General features: G+C 40.0%; 1 protein-coding gene across 1 annotated transcript in view; it reads left to right on the forward strand.

Annotated features, from left to right (window-relative positions):
- Positions 1-972: 972 nt before the first annotated feature.
- BMPR2 (bone morphogenetic protein receptor type 2) overlaps positions 973-24,580 on the forward strand; it is a gene marked incomplete at both ends in the record, with an annotated part of 100,526 nt that continues 76,918 nt past the window's right edge. The window contains one exon of the mRNA XM_084265369.1: positions 973-1,048. Within this exon, the coding sequence (XP_084121495.1) occupies positions 973-1,048 (76 nt within the window). The remainder of the gene's footprint in view (positions 1,049-24,580) is intronic.

The following is a 24,580-nucleotide window of genomic DNA, read 5'->3' on the forward strand; positions in this document are numbered from 1 at the left end:
CCGAGCCGGGCCGGGAGCTGCCTGCCTGGCGCTGTGGAAAGCCGGGGAGGGAGGAAGGCAGGAGGAGGAAGGGGAGCGCCTTCCCCAGGCGCGGGGAAGGGCCTCCACCGCGCTCTCGCCCGCGGAGGGGAAGCCGGGTGCCTCCGCAGCTGGAGCCGCCGAGGAGGGGCCTCGCCTCGCCTCCTGCCGCCCCGCGCTCCGGGCCCCACCTTTGTCGGGGTGGCCGGGGGTGGCATCGTTTCTGTGGTGGGGCGGGGGGCGGGGGGCCGGGGGTTCACCGTGGAGCCCGCCCGGCGGGGGAGACAGATGGGCCGAGATGCAGCCGCAGCCCTCGCCCTGAGAGCGGAGGGGGTCGCGCCTCGCCGCGGAGGAACTGAGGGGATCGGCGCCGCCTTCCCGGGAGCGTGAGGCAGCGAGGAGGGGCGGCGAGAAGACAGAGACCTTTAACGGGATGGGACGCGGCTCTGCCGTGAGCCTGTAGAGCTTGTTACCTGTGCCCCGCTCGGCCTGCCGGGGCCGCTCGGACTGACATTGCTGTAGACGCGGGCTCGCGTCTGGATATGTTTCCTTCTCCGCCGGGCTTTTTCTTCGATATCGTGAAGCTGCGTGGGAAATAAGCTCGGTTCCCAGCTCGGTCGGGACCGCGCCGCCGTTCCTCGGCGGGGGGAGATGCCTCGGGGCTGGGAGGCAGAGGCAGGCGCTTCCCCAGTGTCCGCGGAGCGGTGCCGACTCCCGAGGCATGAAGGCAGGCGGGTGTAATGGAGTAAGAGCGAAGACGGCTCCTCTCATCTGCTGTTTGCCCTTCCAGACGGGATTGTAAACCGAGAGAGTCGAGGAAGGCTGTGCGACAGGAGGAGGAAATTCCTCTCGTCGCGATTTTTTTTTTTTTTTTTGCATCCCCCCCCTTTTTTTTTTTTCTTTTCCTCTTTTTTTTTTTTCCTCCTTGTGCCTCGATCGTTGGCTTCCCCAGGTATGACTGCCTCACTGCAGCACCTTGTGCTGGTGCTCCTGCTCTCCAGTGCCACCCTGCTGCTCAGCACTGCGGCTGGTAAGTAGCCAGTGGGTGTAACAAACTAGCCATTTTGGCGGAGGGAAAGGGGGGTGGGGTCCGCTGGTATTCGGGCACATCTGTGTCTCCTTAAAAAGTGATGTGCATCTATTTCAGCGGCGAAGCCTGATAAAAGTTTTGGAATCCCGATACTGGAGGATAAAATCTGCTTTATTGTGTAAATGAGCTCGACCTGCGTTCAAGATACACGTTTTGCCTAGATCTGCTTCTCTTGTCTAATAACTTACTGCTTCAGTTTTAGAAAAATACGTAGTCTTTTTGTTTTGCATACCTCGCCCTTTCTAAGGTAGTGCAGGGATCTTTAATATATATTTTAATCGTCGGTGGAGCTGTGCCTGTTTTGCTGTGGGATCTTTGGGCACAGCCATTTTTAATTTTATCAGCATCGGTGCTTTTCGGGCCTTACACGTGTGCTGCACTTTTATAACAGACTTACTGTAATGGACTTTTCTTTTTTTCTTGAAGCAAAAATGTAGCTATTTCTGTTGTCACTTGTGATTATAGAACAGTAACGCAAAACATTGTTGAGGAATGCTGAAAGATCCTGAAGAGTACTCTCTCTTTTTTTCTTTTTAACAAGAAGTTGGAAAGATATATGCTAAGAGCATCCTTGTTCATTGACACTATAGACCTATTTTTAATTTTACTCGGAAGCTCAGTGTCAGATATGTAGGATGTTTGGCCGTGATACTGGAAGCGAGATGTGTGTTGGTTTGGCATCCTTTGGTTTTCTGTCATGGTGACAAATTACCATGTTGGAGGTTTATGAGTGTTACCCAGCTTTGTTAGGCGCTAGTACCAATTCTTCTCGTGTGCATTTCCCAGCAGTTCTGGACATTTCTTAGGACTTTTGTGTCTTTTTACTAATGGGGATGTTCTTCAGTGCTATTTGCCAATCTGATGTGTATAATTCATAAGTGAATCCTAGTAGGAAAACTGCTGTGTCCTGCTGAGATGACCCAACAAGATGATGGTAGTTACCGTATTACATTTCAGTGTGCTCTTAAAATTGAATTATTTGCCCAAGTTGAAGGTACTTGGTGTTGCTGTTAGGAAAATCCTCTAAAATATACACGTTTAGGCAGTTTCTTCTTCACTCTGACTGGATAGTCCCTGATTTTCTAGCTTCTGCATTTTAAGAGCTCTTTTTCAGGAAGATATTTAAATGAAAAGATTGATGTTGCCTGTATCACCCTGACCTTTGACTGACGTTTTTTCAGGCTGATGTCTGCAGCGTCTCTCTGTGGTGGTGTCTGAGGAGTGGTTTTCATTTTTTCTTTTTTTTTTTTTTTCCCCCTGGAAGATGGGACTTCTGAAGGTCAAAAGCCCTTGGTATTATGAATTAAGAATGCTCAGCATCTCAACTTTTCCTTCAGATATAATTTTTTTTAAAAGTGTAGGCTTTTTTTTCCCCCTTGGTGACAACGTGAGCAAGTTGGCAGTTTGTCTGCCCTGGTGAGGGAAAAGGGTTATGGAAGGAGTGAGTATGGATTTGAACCAGGACAAGGGCTGGGCAGGTGCAGTACAAGCCCATTTGCACGGTTTTCCCAATTCGCCTCAACCCTGACCTGGCAACAGCATTCCCAGTATTTCAGTTCTGGTTTTGCCTCCTTAAAAGGGTATTAATGCTGCCAGCTTGTTTGGTTGTTTGTGAATAGGAACCTGTTTTCCCATCGTGATTTTTTTTCATAATTATGAAATTTTAACAATCCACATTTTAAAAAACTTTGGTCATAATTTTCTGTAAAAATAATCACACCGCTGATTAAGCTTTAGTTAAAGTAACTAATGGTTGATTTTAAGTTTACACTGCATTTCAGAAAAAAAAAAGCCTATACATGGGGAAGCTACACTAATGTGTAATTCTGCCCTTTTATGTTCATGAAAGAGCCAACACTCTTTCTTCTCTTCCCCTCCCCCAAAGTATGAATTGTACGCTCCCATCTGAGTGAAAACGCTGCCTTTGTAGCTTTGAAAACTCTTACTAATTCTTACTCCTGGTTAGTGATTGGATACCATATCTCCGCAGTGTATAGAATTGAGTGTTTATAAATGCAAAATCATGACATCAGAGGGAAAGTATTTTCATAACAGGTTTTTAAATTTCTGTCTGGAGGAGAATAGCTAGCTGGACCTCCTTGGGGAAAGCTCCACAAAGACCTGGGCTTACTGCAGGCAGCAGAGGAAAGAGATAAAGATGCAGAGAGATGGTGACAAAAACAAGATCTGACAGTGGGGCTGTAGGTGACAGTTTAGCTCATAATCTGGAATATGAATGAAGAAAGAAGGTAGTTCTTCTTTCACCTTTGTAACTGAAGATACAAAAAAGAACCAGCTCCAGAATCAGAATTATTTGGTGATTATTAGGAGGAAAATATCATTGGCTTACTCTGTAAAATCCAGATCTTAACAGGTATCTGGTAACTCTGTATTTAAATCATATATTAGTCCTTGTAGAGAGCAATGCTACAGTAAGGACATTTTACTAATACCAGTCTTAGGTAAAAATTTGAGGGGTTAAAAAGTTATGTTGGGGGAAAAAATGGTTTGTGCCGCTTTGTTCCTTATTTCTCAAATGACTCTAAATACCTATTTCTAAATCTTTTGTTTAGAACTATGAGACACATGTATACGCCCTTTAGTTTTAGAGGATTCGGATTCATTAATTGTGAGGGTTGTGCCCGAAGAGGTGGTTGGTGAACCTTTGGGCTGTTCCCCATTGCTGCCAAAGAATTTTGTTTGTGTGTTCATATGGGCCTGATATTAAAGATAGAATCTTGCCTTTTTTCACTTGCTTGCCTTCTGTGATACGCTGTACTAAACCACTTTTCCTTCTTTATACGTATCCAGGGTAGGCAGGATTTCATTGTCTAATGTGTAAATTATTTGTGGAAAGTATGAAGTGAAAATTAAAGCAAATGAAATACCCTTTTATCTTTGGGTTCTTTCTGTAAGTCTGTATCTGTCTGGATCAGCAAGGCCACAAGATTTTCAGCCTGGATGGAACTGGATAGAGATTGAAGTATTTTTTAATGGTCATTTTAATTATTAATGGAGTGATTTGAAGCATCTTTCTCCAATCCTGTCTTTCCAGTTAAAGAGTTAGTATAGTGTCTCAACATACTTTGTTTGAAATATGAATTGTGTGGCATGAGGAAAAGCCTCCTTTGGCTGTTCATCTCAGTGTTTCGAATTAGTAACTGACTCTATGTATTTTGCATATTAAGCAGGGTTTTTTAAACCTATCTGCATCCCAATGCAGCTATCCTTTACAAGAGCTATAGCTATTGTTTATGGCTCATTCAGATGTAATATAAAAATTAAATGTATTTTTCGGCTTGACTCGGGAGCTGTCTCAGAAATACTAACCTAGCAGATGGAAACAGACTTTGCTTGAGAGGCACAACTGGTATGCTGGATGGATAACCACACATTCAAGTGCAGCCTGTATGTCAGACTAGGGCTTGGTTAACTCTCTGGTTGTGTAAAGACATCGTGTAGCTGTGAAAGTGCTGAGTTCTGTATAGAGCCATTCGCCCTGCTGAGAAGAGCCTTTTTTTCCATTAGGTAAATGAGCCTGTAGGAACCTCTGTGATATTTCAGCTAAGCTGCTTCCAGTTCCCAAGCAAAATTCAGTACTTCTGTACTGCACTACGTGGTGTAGGTGTAGCCTGTGAGGAAATGGAGGCTGCGCTCATCTGATTGCCAAGGAGCCCAAATTTCAAGCCCTGAGACATTACACAGATACCTTGCTTTGGTATGAATGGCTTTACCTTCAAAGGAACCACGTGTAAAAGGTTGGGTAAATTGCTTATTCCTCTCTGAGGAAGGCAGGCAGACTTCACCCTGAACAAAGAGGGAAGCATAGCAGTGTTTCTTAAGAGATTCTTGTTGTGAACTTGGTATAAGTGTTTTGATTACACCTCTCTAGCACCTATTACAAACCTATAAAAAAAAATTGTTGGCTCTTGCATTGTTGTCCACCTTGGCTTTTTGTTTTTCATAAAGTATTTTCTCTGCACTCTGTACAGTCAGTGGCATTGTTTCCTTGGCAGATACCACCTTTCTCTGCCTTACTCACCAGAGGGATGAGAAAGTCGACATGTTGGGTTCTTCAGAAATGTTTTATTCTTAACATAGAGCGAGTGCATGGCTCACTGTCACTGGAGCTGTATTGTGTTTGAACTCAGTCTGGCTGTGGCATGAGCATGTGCTGTCATTTTCTGAGCAGATTCTAACTTTCCCAGCCAGGCCTGCGTGCAAACAGTGTGTAAAGTTTTATTTGGAACAAAATGTTTATGCCTTGAATAAAACAATCTTGGTGATGCTTTATGTTGGGTAGGACAGGAATCTTGGCATAGCTTGCATGTGGTTCTAAGTATTAATTTTATTAAGCTTCTAGATTTAGTGGAGCTGCTCACTGCTTGACTGTGAATTCAAAAATAAGTTAAATAGAAAAACTGTTCTCCAAAACAGAAAATCAGTTTGAGTACTGAAATGTTGGGAGGTTTTTTTCTTGTGTGGGTGGATTTTATCTCCCCCCTTTTTTTTCCCTCGTTCTCTGCAATGTAAGTTCACAGAAGTGTAAGGCTGGAAGTGACTCCTCTTCTGTTTCCTCCATGGTCTGGTTGCATAAGTACAGATAAGAATGTTTGTCTAACATCTCTAAAATCTCCAGTGAAGAGGAATTTCACAGCCTGTCTAGGTAGTCCGTCCTGTTATGGTGCTTAATTATCATGTTTTTCATAATGCAACAGTGGTAGTTTTTTTTCCCCCTTGTATTCTAATGCAAGGTTAAGATATGCCTTGGTTAATACACTGCAATCCATCTGACCATACAGCATGGAGTATGGGCAAATGCAATTGCTCTGGAACATCAGTCTTGGTAAATTCTTATGTTGAAGCCTAGTGTCTCAAACTTGGCTACAGTAATTCTGAAGGGGAAGCTTGACTTGATTAATGTTTTAAATTTTTTGCCATTTTTAAAAACAGTTTTTGAAAACTTACGTTCTTTCTAAAATTTTGATTTCTGATGGTGCCCTCTGGACTCAAGGACTGTTAAGTGCAGAGCTGGGCTGAGCAGCAGGAGTGGAATCTGATAGGAGAGGTCAGTCTGGGTGTGTGGCCAGGAGGAGGAAAGGCTGGCAGGACAGGAGAGGTTTGAAAGGTGAAGGATTTAATCTGGTTTCCAGTGGGATGAGAACCAAGGTGTATTAGACAGTCACACAGAGATAGTGTCTTACGTGTCAGACTTGTTTGGAGAATGAGTGCCTGCAGTTGTGGAGTGGAATGAAGTGTTTGTGTTGGGGAAGAGAAAGGAAGTGTTGTTGTAGGTAGCAGGTTTGAAGATTTCTCTCCTCTTTTGTGCAAATGAATGCAAGACCATGTCATTTAGATAATGCCTTTAACCTCCTCCCCTTCCCTCAGTCTTAAGTTTGGAAACCACAAGATGATGGCATTTTATTTCAAGTCATTGAGTTGTGTTGGTTTTGTTGATTGCCTTCTTGGGTTTGCATCAAATCACTTTGTTTTGAACTCTAAAGGTGTCTGCCTTCTGCATCTCTCAGTACTTTGTAATTTTATTTTTGATTGCTTGTTTCATTTTTCCATGGGGGGTGGAGGGGGAAATAGGTACTATGGACACAGAAGACTGTCGTTGCTATCTGCAAACCCTTACATCTACACCATTAACTTCTTGGTCTGCTGCCCAATTCCAACCATATGTGAAAGATGCTAAAAGTCGCAAGAGATTAGTTTTCTACTGTTTTTGTGAAAATCAGAAATTGAGTAGTGGAGTCAGTTCCACAGCAGAGGTTTCCTAAGGGGGGAGGGAGAACAGAACTCAGCCCAGGTAATTCTGCTTAGAGCTGGCTGCCCAGCTGACGCACAGATGCTGGCAAGCCTGATGCTGCATACGCAGTTTTAGACTAAGCACGGTATATTTTGTCTTCTATTCACTCGTACTGTCATTGGAGATCTGGGGGAGGATTTGGGATCCCTTTTGTGGGAGGGATGGGAGTTGGGTAAGAAGTGTGGGAGAAAGGGCATCTTTGTAGGCAATTAGTCTGCTGCTTGTGGAAAGCATGTGTTTCTGAGACCATGTCATAGGCAGTGGGTTTTTTTTTTTTAGCTAAACTTCCAAAACAATGGCCAAATCAGTTTACTGAATGGCTGTTTTCCATTTATGACTTCACTCTGTGTATGAGTAACTTGCAGTTTATGGTGTGCATTGTTTTTCCTGCTTTCAAAACTGGATTTAATTGACTACCCTGTATTTGCTTAGCTTTAGTTCAGATATCCCATGCATTAAATTTCCTTATGATCATCTTTTTCAGTGGTACTGTAACTTAGGCTTTTCCTGTGGTTCCTTTGAATGTGTTTGTTACATATTATACTTCCTTGAACCTGTAAAGTGCATGGAAAATAATTTTATTATTTGCATTAAGCAGGAGTAATGGAAAGGCTCGTGCTGTCACCTTCTGGACTGAAGTAAATGGCAGACAATGGCATGGCTAGGGGTAGAGAGGCTGAGTTGCTGTACTGACTGCTACCAGCAAGTGGGCTAGGTAATGCCAGCAGTGGTGCACAGCAGCTATTACTATTACATTTAGCCAAAAGCTGATGCAACATTTATGCTCCTGCTTCTACTATATATACTTCTTCTATTTTGAGTTGTAAGCAGCATGGGTGTAAGGAAATATGGGCAAGAGGCTTCTTTTTTTTTTTTTTTTCTAAGATGACCAAAAGTATATTCATGGGTCATGTATGTTAATTGAACTCCTTAATTTATACATTAGAGAATGCAGCACCTAATTAATATCTAAGAATTGGGTGTTGGCAGTGTCATCTCTTAGCCCATCGTTCTTAGTGAGAAGTACGTTTCCCTCTGCGTAAATCACAACGGTCAGGTCCATCTGGTGTGAGAAGCTTTAACAGTTCAGTGACAAGAAGGACTGACTAAACATGCTCTACTGCTCTTGCTTTTGCCTTATCAAATGTACTCAGTTTGTCCTGGTTTCCATTAAAAATAAGCCATTTTATTTCTGCAATCAAAGTAGCATGAGTACAGATACTTGGAACAAAATTCTAGACCATCCATATTAGAGAACCTTAATTAGGTTTTCCAGTAATTTAAACTCTTTGTTATTCTGAAATTTGTTGGACTTGACAAACATAAACCAGGAAAAATAATGGGTCTTGTTACTGTTGAAGTTATTTTCCATAGTAATGATTGTATTAAATAATCTTCTAGGGCTGTGTTTTCTGTCCACTGCTAAAAAATGTTTCGTTTTGTTAGTGATGGAGTGGTTCTGTTACAGTTAGTTTGTTGCTGAACCTACTTGAAAATTAATCCTTCCTTCTGGTGCTGTCCTTCAGAGAGATGTCAATAAAGCTGATTTAGATGGGGAGCTTTGTGTCCCTATACCTTGTCAGTTGGAAAAATCTCACTGTTGACATACTATACACTGTAGATATGTGCTATATCCCATGAACTTTACCAGTCCTTTTATTTGTTTAAACACTAAACCCTAGAAAATATGTTTCTGTATTTACTTGCAGACAAGGGACCTTCGTAGCTGTAGTTTTTTAATGATTACCAGTTCTGAAATACAATTTTTCATTCTATTTGGCTGTCTGAGATGTGATGGATCTGTAGAGCCAATAAAGTAAGCTGAAGAAAAGTTAGGGTTGCCATAGGAAAATGGCAGCACCTATCTTTTTGGTTAGATTGTGGTAGTGCCATATACACCCAAAGCAGGTACTTAGCCCAAGAACAGTCTTTCTGTATTAAAATAATTGCGGTTGTGATCAGAGAAGGATAAAAGGAACCTTGTAATGAAGTCTGTCTGGATGCCATCATGGTCTTGGTTTCTTGTGTTTGCATGTTTGAAGTTCTTTTCCTTTATTTCTAGCGGTAGTGGCCTAGGCCAGGGACCCGTGGTGGGAGCAGCTGCCATGATTGAAATAGCCACACAGGCCTGGGCTCCGCCAGCTGTAACAGGAGACAAGTGCTGGGTCAGGGCGCACGCTCCTGTCTCGAAGGGCTTGCTGCTGGTATCCGAGTAGGACTCGGCTGAGAAGTGGAAGAACTTGTTCCAGCGTTCTGTGCTATTCTTTACTCTGCTTTGCAGCCTGGGATGAATGACTCCGTGAATCTAAATGAGTGTGTGTGGGGGGAAATAAATGTGAAAACAGTTTATTTCTTCTTAAACTAAGGTAAATAATTTCTTGTGCCCACTGCAGCAGTATTTAGATCTCTGTAAACTTCTTTATATAGAACATAGGCAAATCCCCATTTTTAGTGTGTTACGCAGATAGTGAAGATGACTTGTGATACATATATATATATATATGTGTGTACATGTCTGCATATATATCCATATGTGCTCAGTATGCGACCAGAATTTGAGCATACTAATCTCCTTCACTGCTAAAACCTTGTATTTTAGTATTAGCAGATTAGCTGTTTGCTTGGTGTTCTTAATTTCCAAAAAGTCCTCATAAACAGCTTATTTTGTGTGACTGGTAAACTTTACGCTTATTAATTACATCCAGATTCTATCAGGACCTGTTAAATAATTTCTCTTTTAGTTATACTGAAATGAATCTGCCCTAATTAAATTTTAGTTAAATTTAGTCTGTAGTAGTTAATATTGTTGCAGCAGAACACAATTATTTAGCCACAGTTGTTTCACATGGTTTTAGCTAAGAATTTAAAATCTAGTAAATATTTTTTTCTTAATTTTTCAGTACAAGCTTAGAAATATCCTAAAAGACAGAGAGACTTTATTGTTTCCTGTCAGAGAAGTAGTAGCACTGATGAAGCTGTCAGCAAATTTAGCTTACCTTATTTGAAGAAGTAGTGGAATAGAATGTTTGTGAGCAAAACAAGTAAGAACCTAATTCTTATTTTACTAATCTGTGTGCAGACTATTTAAAGCTACTTGAAGATGTGTCCTTTAGGCACAGGAATGCGTAGTCTAAATGTGACACAAGGTAGTAAACTGATTTCAAAAATGGGGTGGCTAGTGGCACAAGAATAATATAACTCTAACAACTTCACAGTTTCACTTTGAGAATGCAAGAATATTTTCTTCTCATATTCCGGTGTACAGGGGAAAAAAAGCAGCGAGGTCCTAAGACATTTGAATAATAAGTAATGCCATAATATATGAGACAGGCAAGCATATTCCGAGCAGAAGTCATTTCACTAAGGAAATCTCAAAGTGTTTGAGAGGGAATGCAGTAAAAGGGATGTCGAATTGGATCCTACTGAGGAATGGAAGAGTTAAATGTGAAAGCTGTCGCATGTCACTTCAGATGTCATGTACTCTGAAGCAAAACAAAGCCCTTCATCTTGAAGCAAGCGAAGGTCTGCAGGAGGAGGCAGATACTGTCAAAGTGATATCATGGACAACAACTTGATTTTCTCAACTGGTTTTGGAAGGGTGGGAGAAGAGTTGTTAACAAAAGACCTGAGCTGAGAACATAATGAGGCATGCAGAAAAATAAAGAATAGACTTTTAACATGGTGTAAACAAAAGTGTGAACTGAGCTGGTGATCCAATAACTAAAGAAGATGATAGGCGGAAAAGTCAGAAAGCTCCACAGTTAATTAAGATTCTTAAGAAAAACTGGGGGACCAATTGAGAAGAGTGGTGAACTGTGTATAGAACACAGGGCAATCTTTGTTACACTCTTATTCCTTCTGTATGACCCGATACAGAAAGAAGCTTGCACCAGCAGAGTGAGAAAGCACCTGGAATTGCCAGTAAACCCTGAATATGTCCCCCCGAATTGTGTCCGAATTAGTGTGTGTAGCTAGTACCCGTCAAAATAGCAGCAGCAGGTTTTTGTTTGAACTGCTAGGAGTGTAAAGAAACAGACAAATACTCATATTTTTAACTTCTGAAAAAACTTTGTGGCAAATAATGCGGAACTTTATTGAGATTATTTTTGCAGAAATAATTTGAGTAATCCACATTTATACTAACAGGAATAAGAATTTGAATAGAATCGCAATCCCTATTATGACTCTGTCCCCTTGGGTTTGGTTAGGATTAATCTTCCATAAAGTTACTGTTAAGTATCTGTGAAAATTGGTGTAGTGTCTTAGGTAAGGTTGGATTTAAGTGATTGAATGGCTGTAGAGTTTTACAGATAGTACTGGTGTTTTAACTTGCTTTACCACTAACAAGAAAAGACATGGCTCTTCTTTGGTGGCAGGTTTCATGTATTTGTTGTGCATATGGTATATTTTCTGCCAATTTCAAATGTTAAAATGTAGTTAAATCCATAGTTTTCAGACACCGGGATTTGATGTACGTTTAACGACGCTGTTATATATCACTTCCAATCTTCCTGCAATATGTTCGTGCATGTAATGCAAAATAAAAAACAAACAAAATACGTCAACAGCCTTTAGCCAGGTTTCTAATTGAAGTTAATCAAGATCATTCTGAACTTCTGAACTTCATACTGCATCAGCTAACTTGTCTTCTGTATCTGACTGCTGAGGGAAGAATGAAGCTTTATGTGAATGTTCTGTATTTCAGTGAAAATTTAAATAAGTTTTTCCCACTTTTTCCTTTCTGTGCCAAAGTGATGCCAGCCTGTCAATGCTGCTTTTCCACATATTTTTGTGTTCATGCTACAAGTGTAAATCCAAAGTCACTTTGTGATAATTAAGTTCAGTTATATTCTACTTTCAAATGCTTATTATACAAGATGATGGTATAATACTAGAAGTTTTTTAGTGTTCCAGTGCTGTAAAAACTTTATTAATTTAGTTATTTACAGTTATTTCTATAACATTAACATAGATTTTGGAGATCAGGGGTTTTGGTGAGACTATCAGGAAACACTGAGAGACAATATCCTTGCTTCTGCAGATAAAACTGGACATCCTGGCTGGATGTTTACCAGTGTTGTTACAGGACAAGGTATTTGTGTCTTGATTCGTTTCCTAGATTTGCCCACCCTTCTCCACCCTTGATTTTGTTGTTCTTTCTCGAATGGTTAGAACAAGCATGTAATGAATTTACCTTTATGTTACTGACATGTGCTTTCATCACATAATTGCAGCTAAATAGTTCTATATAATCTAGAAATGCCACACACAAACAGTTATTGCTTTTAGCTGAAATATATAATAACAAATGAGGCTGATGTCTGTGGTAGAATCTGATAGTAAATTCCTTTGTGGCAATTACATGAAGCGGTTAGGTTCAGTACTTAATTGATAACGCTGGGGCTTGCTTCACTTCCGTGAGGTGTGGGAATCCAAGGTGCAGAGGTAACTGCATTCCATCAAGTTTCAGTCTAGACAGGCAGGAGCACATCATTCTTCCCCTTCCAAACAAGGAAGGCTAATCACCTTCTTAGAAGTGACCTTGCAGCTAAAGAATGTGCTGTGGTGGGCCAGAGAGAGGCAAGGCAAGAGCTCAGAGTGGTCACCAGCAATACTCTTCCTGGAATTAAGGATCTGTACTTGAAAGGATGCTATCTGGGTTGCAGAATGTTTCATGGGAGTGGTGTGTTTTGTAAGAAAGTGCATAATTAAGTGCTTTACAGTTAATATATTTGATTGAAGGAAAGCTTGTTATCTAGTTGAGGTGGAAGTTTAAAGTGCACTTTTATAGGAAAAAAGATTAGGAAACACTTGTAAGGCTCATCACCTTCCTTTAACTGAAGAGTAGTAGAGTGAGCTTTTGACTTTTCTAACAAGATTTCCAACAAAGGGGTAGACCTTTTTTTTAAGCCCATGTGTCTACTTCTAAGGCAAATCAGGATGCAAAGGTAAAGTGTGGAGTAACACAAACGGAGCCCAGCTTACTTAGTTCCACTGATTTTGTTAGCTTGATTTCTGTGTAGATACTACTGGAATCGCTTGGGGACTGATGAGGGGAGAAATGGTGGAGCTACTGAGGAAAGTGTGGGAAAGTATTTTCAAGTTCTCTTGGTGATATGAGGACAGACAGTGAGTAGCAGGTGCCCCTGATAGCATAGGACATACAAGCAGTGAGGTGCTTCATGGCAACTTGACGATAAATGTTAAGAAATCGTGAATAAAAGGAACAGGCAAGTAAAGGAATGGGGTCAGTTCAGATGGGAACTGAATAGTTTGCCAACTTTTGCCAACTTCTTTGCCTTGATTGCCTGTGTGCATGCTCCTAACCTGCAGTAAGTGTAAGATAGCTCCTGGAAAGAAGTTGCGAGTGTGCACATGCAAAGTTGCTGCAAAATATTTGCTGTACAGTAATTCCCACTGTACATGTTAAAAATTTTATATTTTAACTTACCTGGCTGTGGTTTTGTGTTTTGCTTGATCAGGAAACAAAAATCTCTCTGCAGTTGGAGATCCAAGTGGAGCATTTAAAGAATGAAAACTGCAGATGTTGCAATTAGCAGAGGATGAACATAATTATATAGTTTTGTTTTCATTAGCAGCAGCAGAATTACCTAAAAGCAGAGCTTTAAAAACAAACACGAAATCAGTCATACAACACAAAAGAAGTAATTATTAATCTGTTGACCTTAATTCAGCTGGTTTGTGTGTAATTGTGACAGTTTTTATGAAGTATCCCTCTCTTTAGGATCTCTGCCTCATTTGGTGGAAAATGGGTACTTTCAAGAATTCACAGAGCATAGACTTTTGCAGTTGCAGACCTTCCTGCTTCTCCCCTGTGGATACCCTATGCTCCAATCTGGAGGTGGTTATTCATGCCTGCTTCTTTCTTGGTATTCTCGCCTTCATTTTCACTTACAACCCTAATTTCAGTTATTGTAAAAAGATGGTTTTATTTAAACTTGAACATTGTTGTTTTATGCATTTCTTCACTTTAATGAAAAGAAACAAGTTGTATCATGTTACTAAAAAGAGATTTTTGATAAATCCTCAGATCAGATGGGATGTGTAAAGGAAGTGCAAAAGACTGAAGTTTAATATTCCCTAAAGGAATGCCTATTTTCCCCAGCTCTTCTGGTATGTTTTCTAAAAGTGGGAGTCTTGTATTTTCCTAATTCTGTTATCTTGTAGAACACAAATTCTGGGAATCTTGATTGACAGATCCTCCCTGAATGTATAATTTGTTCTATGAAATGCAGTGAGGTGTGAGATTAGAGGCAGTATAGGACAGTCACTGCCTGCATATACTTGGCTCGGTATAGCCCATGAGAGGTGGCTCATCTACCAAACTTTTTAGACAGGCATGAGCTTGACTAAGTAATTAAGGAAGTGATTTTAGATATACATTTAAATAATGCTTTTGGAAGAATCATATGAAGCTTTGGTTAGGGTTTGGGGGGGGGGGGCAGTTAGGGTAAAATTGTGTGAAGGGCTATTCCAGTCCTTGGGGAATATACAGGTTCTATGCCACGGATTTCCAAACTACTTCTCCTGTAGTGCATTCTATTACAGGGTTTGAGGACTTTGAAAGACAAGCTAGTAATATATATATATATATATATATATATATATATATATATTTCACTCTGTGTAGAACACCAAAATTATTCTCAGTGTGGTCAGCTATTGTATGTGGGGAGGGAGGGTGTGACAGTTCAAAATGAAAATCATCATGCTCACTTGGAGATCTGTATCTAGTCATTAGTGTGACAGCAGATACCTTTCCTTGTCATCCTGCTAGAATTACTTTGAATTCTCATCTTTCTGTTTAGAGTTCTATTGTGCATGACTGATGAGATCAGGCTTTGGAAGTTAGCTTAGAACTACTGTAGTCTTTTCCTTGCTCTGCCCTTCCTATCCTTCCGTTTTTTATTCACAAAACATATACAAATGTGAACACAAAGGCTGTCCTTATCTCGAATGTCTCCGTTTGAGGAAAAAGAGAGTTCCTCTCTCCTGTCCCATACCTGGCATATGGTAGTATTTATCCAGTTCTGTTGAGGAGTGCAGAAGACTTGTTTTAGCATACGATAATAAACATCTCATAGCTTTTAAATAAAAAGAATTAAACTAGAGTCAGTTAACTAGATTTTTAGCAATGATACTCCTAAAGAGAAGCTCTTAAATTCCTCTTTAATGATCCACCAAATATTTGCTTTTGGTTATCAGCAGCTGACGAACCATACAGTGCTGTCTGTCTGTCTCTACAGATTCCTGTGCTTGAGTTAAATCGTTTCAAGTGCAAATGATCCCACCAAGTAGCAGCACTTCAGCAGCACAACCAAAATACGTTTGTGTGAGAGCTGCAGCCCCTTTGCGCTTAATAGTGGGAGCATCAGCAGCTTAAATAGGGACCCCGGGCTGGCTCAGAAGTTCCATGTTCAGTGCCTTTACCAAATTCTGACTTGCTATTGCTGTGAGGAAGGGGAATAGATGCATTCGAAGGTAAAGTTGTCTGCTGCCCTTTAGGACAGAAGTTGGTATGGAAGCAGCATTTGGCTTTTGCTTTGAACCTGCGACAGTGAAGACAGCGTATTGTTGCAAGCTGCGAGGCCAGATACGTTGTAAAAGTAGCTGAAGGAAAAGGAAATAGTACTTAAGGCAGCTACATAAGACACAGAAAGGAAATGGGAGCCTCCCTCAAGTGCAGCCACTAAGCAAGATACTTAAAAATAGCTGCTTTTCTCCTCCAAGCAATTGTCTAAGTTGCATAGATGTTGGGTTTTTTCCTTGGGAGCTGGAGAGGGTTTTTTCCTTGGGAGCTGGAGACAAGTCTCATTCCCTGGATTTTCTGTTCTGAAACATCAGTTGTGTTTTGAGAATGTGCAGTATACATCGCTGATTATTGTAGTACAGATACTTAAAACACAAAAAGATTAAAAAAACATTGAGGCAATACTGTTATTGTAATGAGGAAAAGCATCAGGGTACATAGAAATTATATAGACAGTAGATGGAAGGAGGACCGTGGTGAAATGAAATATCTAGCTGTTGCGTAACATGCCACCAGCAAAGAGGAACAGATCTCTGGTTTACTGGCTCCTGGTCCGTTGTTGTCCACTTCACCGGTTTGGGTTTCATTGTGATCCCGAACTAGTGAGTTTTTTGAGCATCTGATAATTGGAGGCTGCTGTGAAAGCATTGTAGTTACTTTGCTTACAGAGAAAAGTTGTGAAAAGCGGTGATTTAATTGTATGTTTTGCAGTAATCAGAAGTACCATTTTTTAAATGAAACTTATGTTTTTTAGAAGGTTCAGAAATGTGTTTATCAATTTCTTACCACCATTAACTACTCTGTTTCAGTTCTATGCAAATAGTTCAAAAGAAATATATTCTCATTTACAATATATTCTGTAGTAGTTCTTTACCTTGCATTCTACCTTACTGCCCTTTGAATTCTGTTTAAACTGAATTCTTCATAATTGTTCCTGACCTCTCAATTTCTTTAACTTGTTACCTCAATTGGGCTACAGATTCCAAATACTTGTTGTTTTGTCTCATCCACTCATCCTCTTTGTCTGTTTGATTGAGCTGCTCCTGTGAAGTTTAATAAGCAGCTAAGACAGCTGAACAAATGACTAAATAGATTTTTTTTTTTGATAGATTGTTTTGCCCAACTATGTGAATATATTTTAATGATGCAGCAAAAACGTGCTTGTTTGGTAGGCATGTGGTGAGTGTTCCTTATTTTAGATGAAAGTGAATTGCTAATCTCAAACTGTATCTATTTCTAAATTAGCAAATCCAAGTGTCTGTACTCTGAGACGCTTTCACCACATTTCTTAGATGTGGCAGTAAACTAGAACATTCCCTGTTACCATTTTTTTTTCAATAGTGGGGGGTTGGAACTTGATGATTTTTAAGGTTCTTTCCAGCCCTAACCATTGTATGGTTGTTATTGAAGTACAAACAGTGTAGGGCCATGAGCCCATTGCTGAAATCTCATTACTCTTATTTCCTTTTTTTAATCCTTGTGTATTTCCTTTGTGTTTTTTTTCCTTTTATTCTCTCTTCTGTCAGATGTTCTCCAAGTGCCTGTTCTGCCTGTGTAGGAGGGAGAAGAGGTAATTTGAGCCTCAGCACTATCCAATTATGTTGCTGCAGTGTTTTGGTGTCTAATACTAGTATATGTAAAATTTACTCCAAGCCCTGCCTACCTAGGAGATTTCAAGAAACTCCTAGACACAAAGGACATTCAGACAAGCATATGAAACCCTAAAAGCATTTTCTGTTAACTTCAAAGTTTTGCTTTTCTTGTCTCAAGCAGTGAGTTTAGTGTGAGGGAATCCAGTGGGTTACAATCTGAGAGTCAGTAGAAGTGGGTTATGTGTGCTTACTCAGATATTGACAGTTTCTTAGCTCAGTTAAGTGAAATTTAAGCTATATGTACTATGATGAAACCTTAGGGTAGCTGTGGCTATTTTTTGTTGTATTAACTGACTTGCACTCCCTATTTGTAACAGCCATTATTTTTGTCAATAGCTTGTAAGTTTTCCTAAGGCTTGCTAAGATTATGGTTTTACAATTAGTGAATTTGGAATTAGGAAACAACTTTTTAAGCCCTCTTTGGACAGTTGGAACTTTTAGCATCTGAGCCCCAAAAAGGAGAATGTAGTGTTATTACATTCCTGAATTAAAATGTGCTAGTTTCCAAACCTTACACTATTGCCATTTAAAACCATTATGAATGGGTCATGGAACTATAGTTTCTTTCCTGTGGGAGAAATGTGATAACAAGGTGCAGATTCCAAACTGCATTAATAAAATGTACAGTAGAATTAAAAGTATCAAAATCTGTTCTGGCATACAGATGAATAGTGGATGAAAATAGAAGAATGTATGATATAATATTGGTTCATAGATGAAAACATAAGAGATCTGTAACAGAAAAGGTTATTTCAATATTTGCTACTTGGAAGCACAAGAAATGTGCACAAGTGAGGTCTCAGAGTGCTGCTGATACAATTGGAGATAATCTTTTTTTACTTCCCGTTTCTTCTCTGTGGCTGAATGACTGAGGCTCTAGGCACTGGACTGGTGTAAAGAACAAGTCACCCTCACAAGAGCTGTGTAATAAAGACCTCTTGGTGGCGGGGAGGGAGTAAAACTTGTGTTAGTCTGTGGAAGAGGTTGCAGAGAGAAGAATTATTTTCAGTTTGAAGTCTTTGTAAATTTCTTGGTAAATCTAAGTAGTTGACTTTAGATGTTAGCCTGACACATGGGCACAGTTGGCACATAATTACTGGTCTAGGCCACAGTATGTACACCTTCCATCTTTCAGGTCTGATTCCCTGCTATGTAGAAGCCATTAACTAAAAATACATTTTATCTTACCATTTCTGTTTATTGATGCAATTCTCTGAATACAAATACAAGCTAGCTGTTGGAGTGGCTGAACTGTTTTTTAAAATCAGACTTTGAAGCATTGAACCTCTCTGTTAAATATTAGAACCTCATGTAGCCCTTTCTTATGTGAAAGATGAAGCCTTGTCAGGGATGGGTGCTTTCTTTAATAAAACATCTGTAAGCTTTTGTTTTCTTTAGAACAGATATTCCCTGCTATATATCCTCACAACTACTAAAGAATAATACAAATCCTACTCTGTGTTATTCTACCAGCTAACAAGCAGGGAATATATCTGGGTAAGACAGGGCTGTGTTACCTACTCATCTTTCTGAGGAGGAATTGAGGCACAAAGAGCAGCTTGCCACAAATAATTTTCGGTTTTCTTTGGCAGAATACTGCTTGAGTAGTAGTCTGCACTTGTAGGCTTGTCCTGTAGCCACTGAAAAATACTTGTATTCTCAGTGCTGCCCATCCTGTGGGATAAGAATTGATTTTAGTTTCAATTTGGACATTGTTCCTTGTCTTGTTGGGAGATTGTTTGGTTCCATAAATGAGTACTGCTAGAATCTTTGAAGTCTATTAATTTGCAAAGGCTTTCTCCCTTGCACATTCTTCTGTAATGCTGATTCTCCTTGTATCACATACCATATCTTATGAGTAATTATTTGATGAACATTTAATCCTGTTCTTAAAATTTTGAGATTTAACTCCACCGATTACCAGGAAAGAGACTGCAGAGAGTCCTAAGGAAGAAGAGAGAAAAGATTGAAAAATCAGTCTTACGGACCAGGTACCCTGGAGTGGGAGCTGCCTGCAATAAGGATATGGAAGCAATTAATTTAGAACATCCCCCCCCCCCCCCCAAACCAACAACTCCTCCCCCAAAAAAACCCAACCCTAAACTCAAAACTTCGTATATTGAAAGCAAGATGTCATTTAAAAAAATCTCTTGCTGTATGCTATTGGATGTAGCAGTTTATTTCCTGCTTTTTCTCACTACAGTAATATTTTTTCCTAAGCACAGCATTGTGACCAGAAACAGAGAATAAATGACAGGTACCTAGAGGGTGAGTAAAAAAAAAGCAAAGGGGGGGTGGAGTGGGGGAGCAGGTTGCTTCTACAAAGCAGAGTTGCTCTTTTATTGCAGACTGCAGGCATTTCAAATGTCTCTTTTCTCTGTTTCAGTTGCATCTTCTCTCCATCTTCTGATCTCTTTGTTTGGTTTTGACCTTTGCTTTTGCACCACTCCTGCTTTCCCCACTGGCCCGTGTTCTGTCTTCTCTCTGCTTTTCACATATTCCCATTGTTAGTATTTTGTTTTCCTCCTGTTTTGTGTGCTTTCCTGGCAAGAGTGAGGAGCTTAGGAAAGAGTTGTGCTTTTAGTTCCAGTTTTACCAGAGGAAAGTTTACCAGCCTGACTGCAGGAAGATGAACTGAAAGTAAATTTACCTCAGCTTGTTCATAAAGCAGCTGAGCACATTTTTACCTGCCTATGGAAGCAGTGCATGCAACAATCCAACATCCTGGACAGAATGTAGAACATGTCCAGTGCTGCTGGTCTGTGAAAAATGGAGTTTCCAAACTAACAGCCTCTTCTGAAGTTTTTCAGAGGCCTTTAATTTTGGTACTTTGTCAAGAAAATGAGCAATCCTCCCTCTATTCCCCTTCCACTTCCCCAAAAGAAAAAATGAGCTAGCCGCAAACCAACCAAAAGCCACACCCTTGGTATGAGGCAGCCCGTCTGCCACATCTTAAATTCAGCTTCTTCCAGTTTTAGAATTCGTCAATAGAATGCTTTCAAAAAGTGCTTTAATATAGACTTCATGAGCTAGTTGTTTCTAGTCTTACTCTCAGGCGTGATAACATCATTTTAACAGAATCTGCTTTTCACTTCTAAGTAAAATAGTAGAAAAACACTTGTATGAAGTCTGTGACCACGCTGATAGGTTGGCAAATGTCTTAAGCAACCAAAAATAGAGTTCTTGTGAGATGTGTCAGATCCTTAATTAGAGGCAGAGTTCCATCCTGAGTTATAATAAATGTAATTATTCCCTCCCCTTTCAATTTAAATTAAAAGTAAGTAAATATAAATAATGTCAACCCAACTGTCCCTCAATGCTGTCCTTAATTGGCTAACATTGAAAAGATGGTTAACTGCAATTAATTTAGAAGAAGTCCTTAAACCTGAATTTCAGGTTATGTATATGAACGTACTGAGCTGAAGTACTGTGGAGATAAACTGGAATAGGAACGCTTGTGGCGGTGGTCAGTTCAACAAAACCCAGTCATGATAAAAAAGCCAATGACAAATCAGGCTGAGTGTGTTAATGCAAATATTTATAACCTCTTTGACCTGAATTGCCATCGTGTCTTCCACTGTTTTGCAATTTTGATGAAAACTTCACTTCTGCTTGAGTTTGTTTTGTAACACTTAATAAATTAACGAAACCAAAACAGTACTCGGTAAAATAATTTCACAGGGTTTGTCAGAAGAAATCTGTAACTCCTACCAAATTTTTTTTGGAAGAAGATAAGCAAGCATTCCCTTATCTAACAATGAAGATGCAGATCCCTGCTGTTCTGCAGTTTTCCCCAGACCTAATGCTTTTCAAAGAAGCTGTTGTCTGTGGAGGATGGTATTTTAGCATCTGCTCTGGAAATGAGTGTTTTTAATGGATTCATTCACAAGTTATATGTCTTCATGCAGAGCATTAACTTCTTCAGAGCTGCACGTGCTCTGCGTTTTACAGTCGTGCTTTCAAATAACAAAACCTTACATCCCTGTGGAGAGAGATTTCTGGGTTCTCTCTCTGGGACTGCCCCGTTGACACAAACTGTGTGTCTGACGGCTAGTTTTACATATGAAAGATTGTTCTAAAGGCCTTTACAGCAGGAATAACAGTATTCTTGCTATCATTCCTCTTGTGAAGACAATTGTACAGTTTTCCACGGCTTAGGCAGGTGAAGGGCTGCAACTGGCTGGTGTGCATGAGGTACCTCCATGGCGCTCCCCACCCCCTCCCTCCCCCCCCATATTTTTAAGAGCCTGCATGAGACAGTTTAGTTTTCCAAGGGAGACAGAAAGAGGTTTGATGTTTCTTAATTGACTTGAGGCTGTTTTCTCTGAGTGTGAGACATGATGAATCTTAAAAGAAATATGAGAGGCTGGCTCAAAGACACACTGTGGGGGAATTGGTGTCAAGTGCCCCTTGCTTTATCAGCGTACTCCCATGGGAAGCTTACAGTGGCCATGTTGAAGTAGTTGCCCTTCTGGGAGGGGAGTTTCATCCCCATCTTGATGAAATGCAATTTGGTGGTTCCTGCAGCAAGCACAGACCTGCTCTAGGTCTGCCAGACATTGCCTAAGGGCCACTGATAGGACTCTGGCAGTTACAGGGGGACTCTGGTAGGCGAACGTTTTAACACTCAGGTTTAAATTCCTCAGTGCTGCAGTTCTAGTCACTGCTGGTGATGAAATCATGTAACCAGTAAATTATTTACAGGCGCAGGGCTAGATTGGCAGAGGTGCCCTCATTGTGAAGTGAAAGCTCCCTAAAGCAATGAAACAATAGAGAGTAGAATTTGAGCAGAATTTAAATGAAGTAAAGATTTTGTGGCAGCTAGCCAGAAGGCCAGATCGGGTTTTCTGAAGTACTGTCTGGGTTCGTCTTCATAATCTGATACTGCAGCTCTTAGAGAGCTTTCTGGTTTTGTCTATAAGGTGACTAAAATCTGTGATTGTTATAGCATCTTCTAATAATTGCTACTATGCTTTTGTTTAGTAAGAATTTGGAAGAGTTTCACAGATCCTCTTTTCAAGGCTGAAGAGGGAAGGTCACTTTAGTTCAAGCTCGTTAGAAACTAGGTCTGCCTACCACTCTTGGTGTGGCTGAAATACTGTATTTAAACAACAGCAGCAACAGTACTGCAGTCCTCCCTCTCTGCCTCCAAACCTGCTCCCATCCTTCACACCCCAGGCAAAAACCTGACTGAGAACGGACTTGTTAGCAAGTTAAAAAGTTCTGCTGTGACACTCGTGTGGTTTGTGTAGCGTGTATCCTCGTCTGATCAGAAAGTGGGTAGGTAGCTAGCTGTCTTGAATGTAGGTGTAAGGGAGAAACTTAGCAGAAACAAACATCTGTATTTTAAAGGAAATTTCAGAAGAACTTAAATTTTAATATCTTGTGTGGTCCTGGTGCTTTCAAATATTCAGCTACCACAAACTTCTATTTATTACTGAGCATTATCCTTACTGGCTTTAGGGTATGTCAGTTTATCTTTAAAAACAGTCTGTGGACGTTTGTAGGTGTGCAGTTGAAGTTAACTTCAAGATCAAATATTTAACAGTATTTCTTAATATAATTCGCCTGGTTTTATAGGGAATTACTGTGATTATGATGTATTTTCAAAAGTTTGTGAAGCTGAGATAAATAAGTTTGAAGATCGATTTCACACACACCCCCCTTCTGTCCCAGTGGCTACAGTGGCTACTGAAGCATGCAGACAAACTCTTCTGGACCTCTCTAAATATTCTTTATAAACAGGAATAGATATCTTGCCTCATTTTTCTAATCCATAACTATTTACTGTAATTTCTGTATGATTTAATCAAAAGCAAACCATTGTCCTGCAGAAAACATTTGGCTTCAGAGCTCATATATACCACTGAAATAATATTTTTTTTTTTTCTGAATTGTGAAGATTCATGTTTTAGATGAGACTACATAGTAAATCTTTGGGCAGTTCTGTGTCACTTAGCCTTTCATGAATGAATTACCTAACAGCTGCAACTGAGCAGCATCCTAGAATATATACAAAAATAGTGCATCATAGCTAGAAGATTCTTTAAATCCTCTCAGATACAGGTAGTTGTCTGGTGGGACAGAATCTCTGCGTTTCTTCTTCACACCCCCCACCCCCCTATTTTTTTTTCAGGGCAATGGAAATGATTTCTCTATGGACATGATATTTAATATGGTTTTAAAGATGCCATATAAATATGTAGCTGTGTACACAAAATTTGTTTTTTGCACAGAGCTGCTTTTTAGGAAATGTCTGCAAGTAATGGTAGCTGAGGTTTGGCCAGTAGGTGCCCTTTGAGGTAGAGAGAGGCAGAAAAGTACTTACAATTCCTTTCTTACTTGTCCTCAGTTATTTGTCATATGCTGTAAAGGGTCTTCAGGAACCAGGCAGGAGACTGCAGTTCCTGGGGTCATCTTTCTCTTCCAGCTTTTCTCCTGCTCCTAGCTATGTATTCCTTTCTCACCTTGTACTCATCTGAAACCCTTCATTAAGCAGGTTTAAGTCACCAACCTGGCAAAAATTTGAGTAGTGTGCTTGTGGGACTACTGACCTAGTTTTCTGCCAGACTGATGAGTTACAGCAGCTCATGGGGCTCCTGCTGTGGGTCAGCTCCAACACTTGTTAAACAGTGAGAGTGTGCAGTGCTTTTGTGCTGTGCTTCAAAATTTTCAGTGTTACTGGCAATTATTCTGAGAAGCAAATGTGGCTTTGCCCGCTCACTGTATGTATTCAGGAACTTCAGGGCTGTGAGATGTTGAAACAGTATCTGTGCACGTACTTCTATTCTGTGAGCAGCTAGGTTCCTTAATAACACTCTGCCATTAAAACCTGGTTTTAAAATAGCCTGGGACACTTCCCTCTGCTGCAGAATGGGCTCTATTTCTTCTTTTATGTTTTTGGACCAAAGTTTCATAGCTGGCTATCTAAACTCATCCTTTACAACATGCATCAGACTGGACATAATTTATGCCTGTTTGTAAAGCATGATTCTTCTGAATTAGATGAATGATTGTAACAACATCGTATGTTATGCTTTACTGAATGTTTCAAATACGAGATTTATTGTAGAGCTTTGTAGAATAATTTAGTATGTATGTGATATCCAGAGTGGTTTACAAGGTATAAGCAGATAAAATAAATGCTTAATAATGCAAGATCCGGGTGATTAACTGGCTAAGTTCATAAGATACACATTTGTAAGACTTGCAGAAAAAAAGTACAACAGTTGCTGTGTATTTTCCCTAATCTTCAAATCGTAATTTCCTTCAACTACAAAGATATCATCCTGCCTTCCAAGCTGGAATATTTGCCTGCTTATTTCTTTCATATTTTAGTAACCATTTCCATTAAGTAGATTGAAAAGATGTTCTGAGTGATCAAACACCTTTTTATCTTACATTATTGTCAAAGTTCATTCTCATAGAACTAATTCAAGGTCATTTGGTTGTGATAC

Source organism: Gallinula chloropus (genome assembly GCF_964237585.1).
Source record: "Gallinula chloropus genome assembly, chromosome: 5".
NCBI lineage: Eukaryota > Metazoa > Chordata > Aves > Gruiformes > Rallidae > Gallinula > Gallinula chloropus.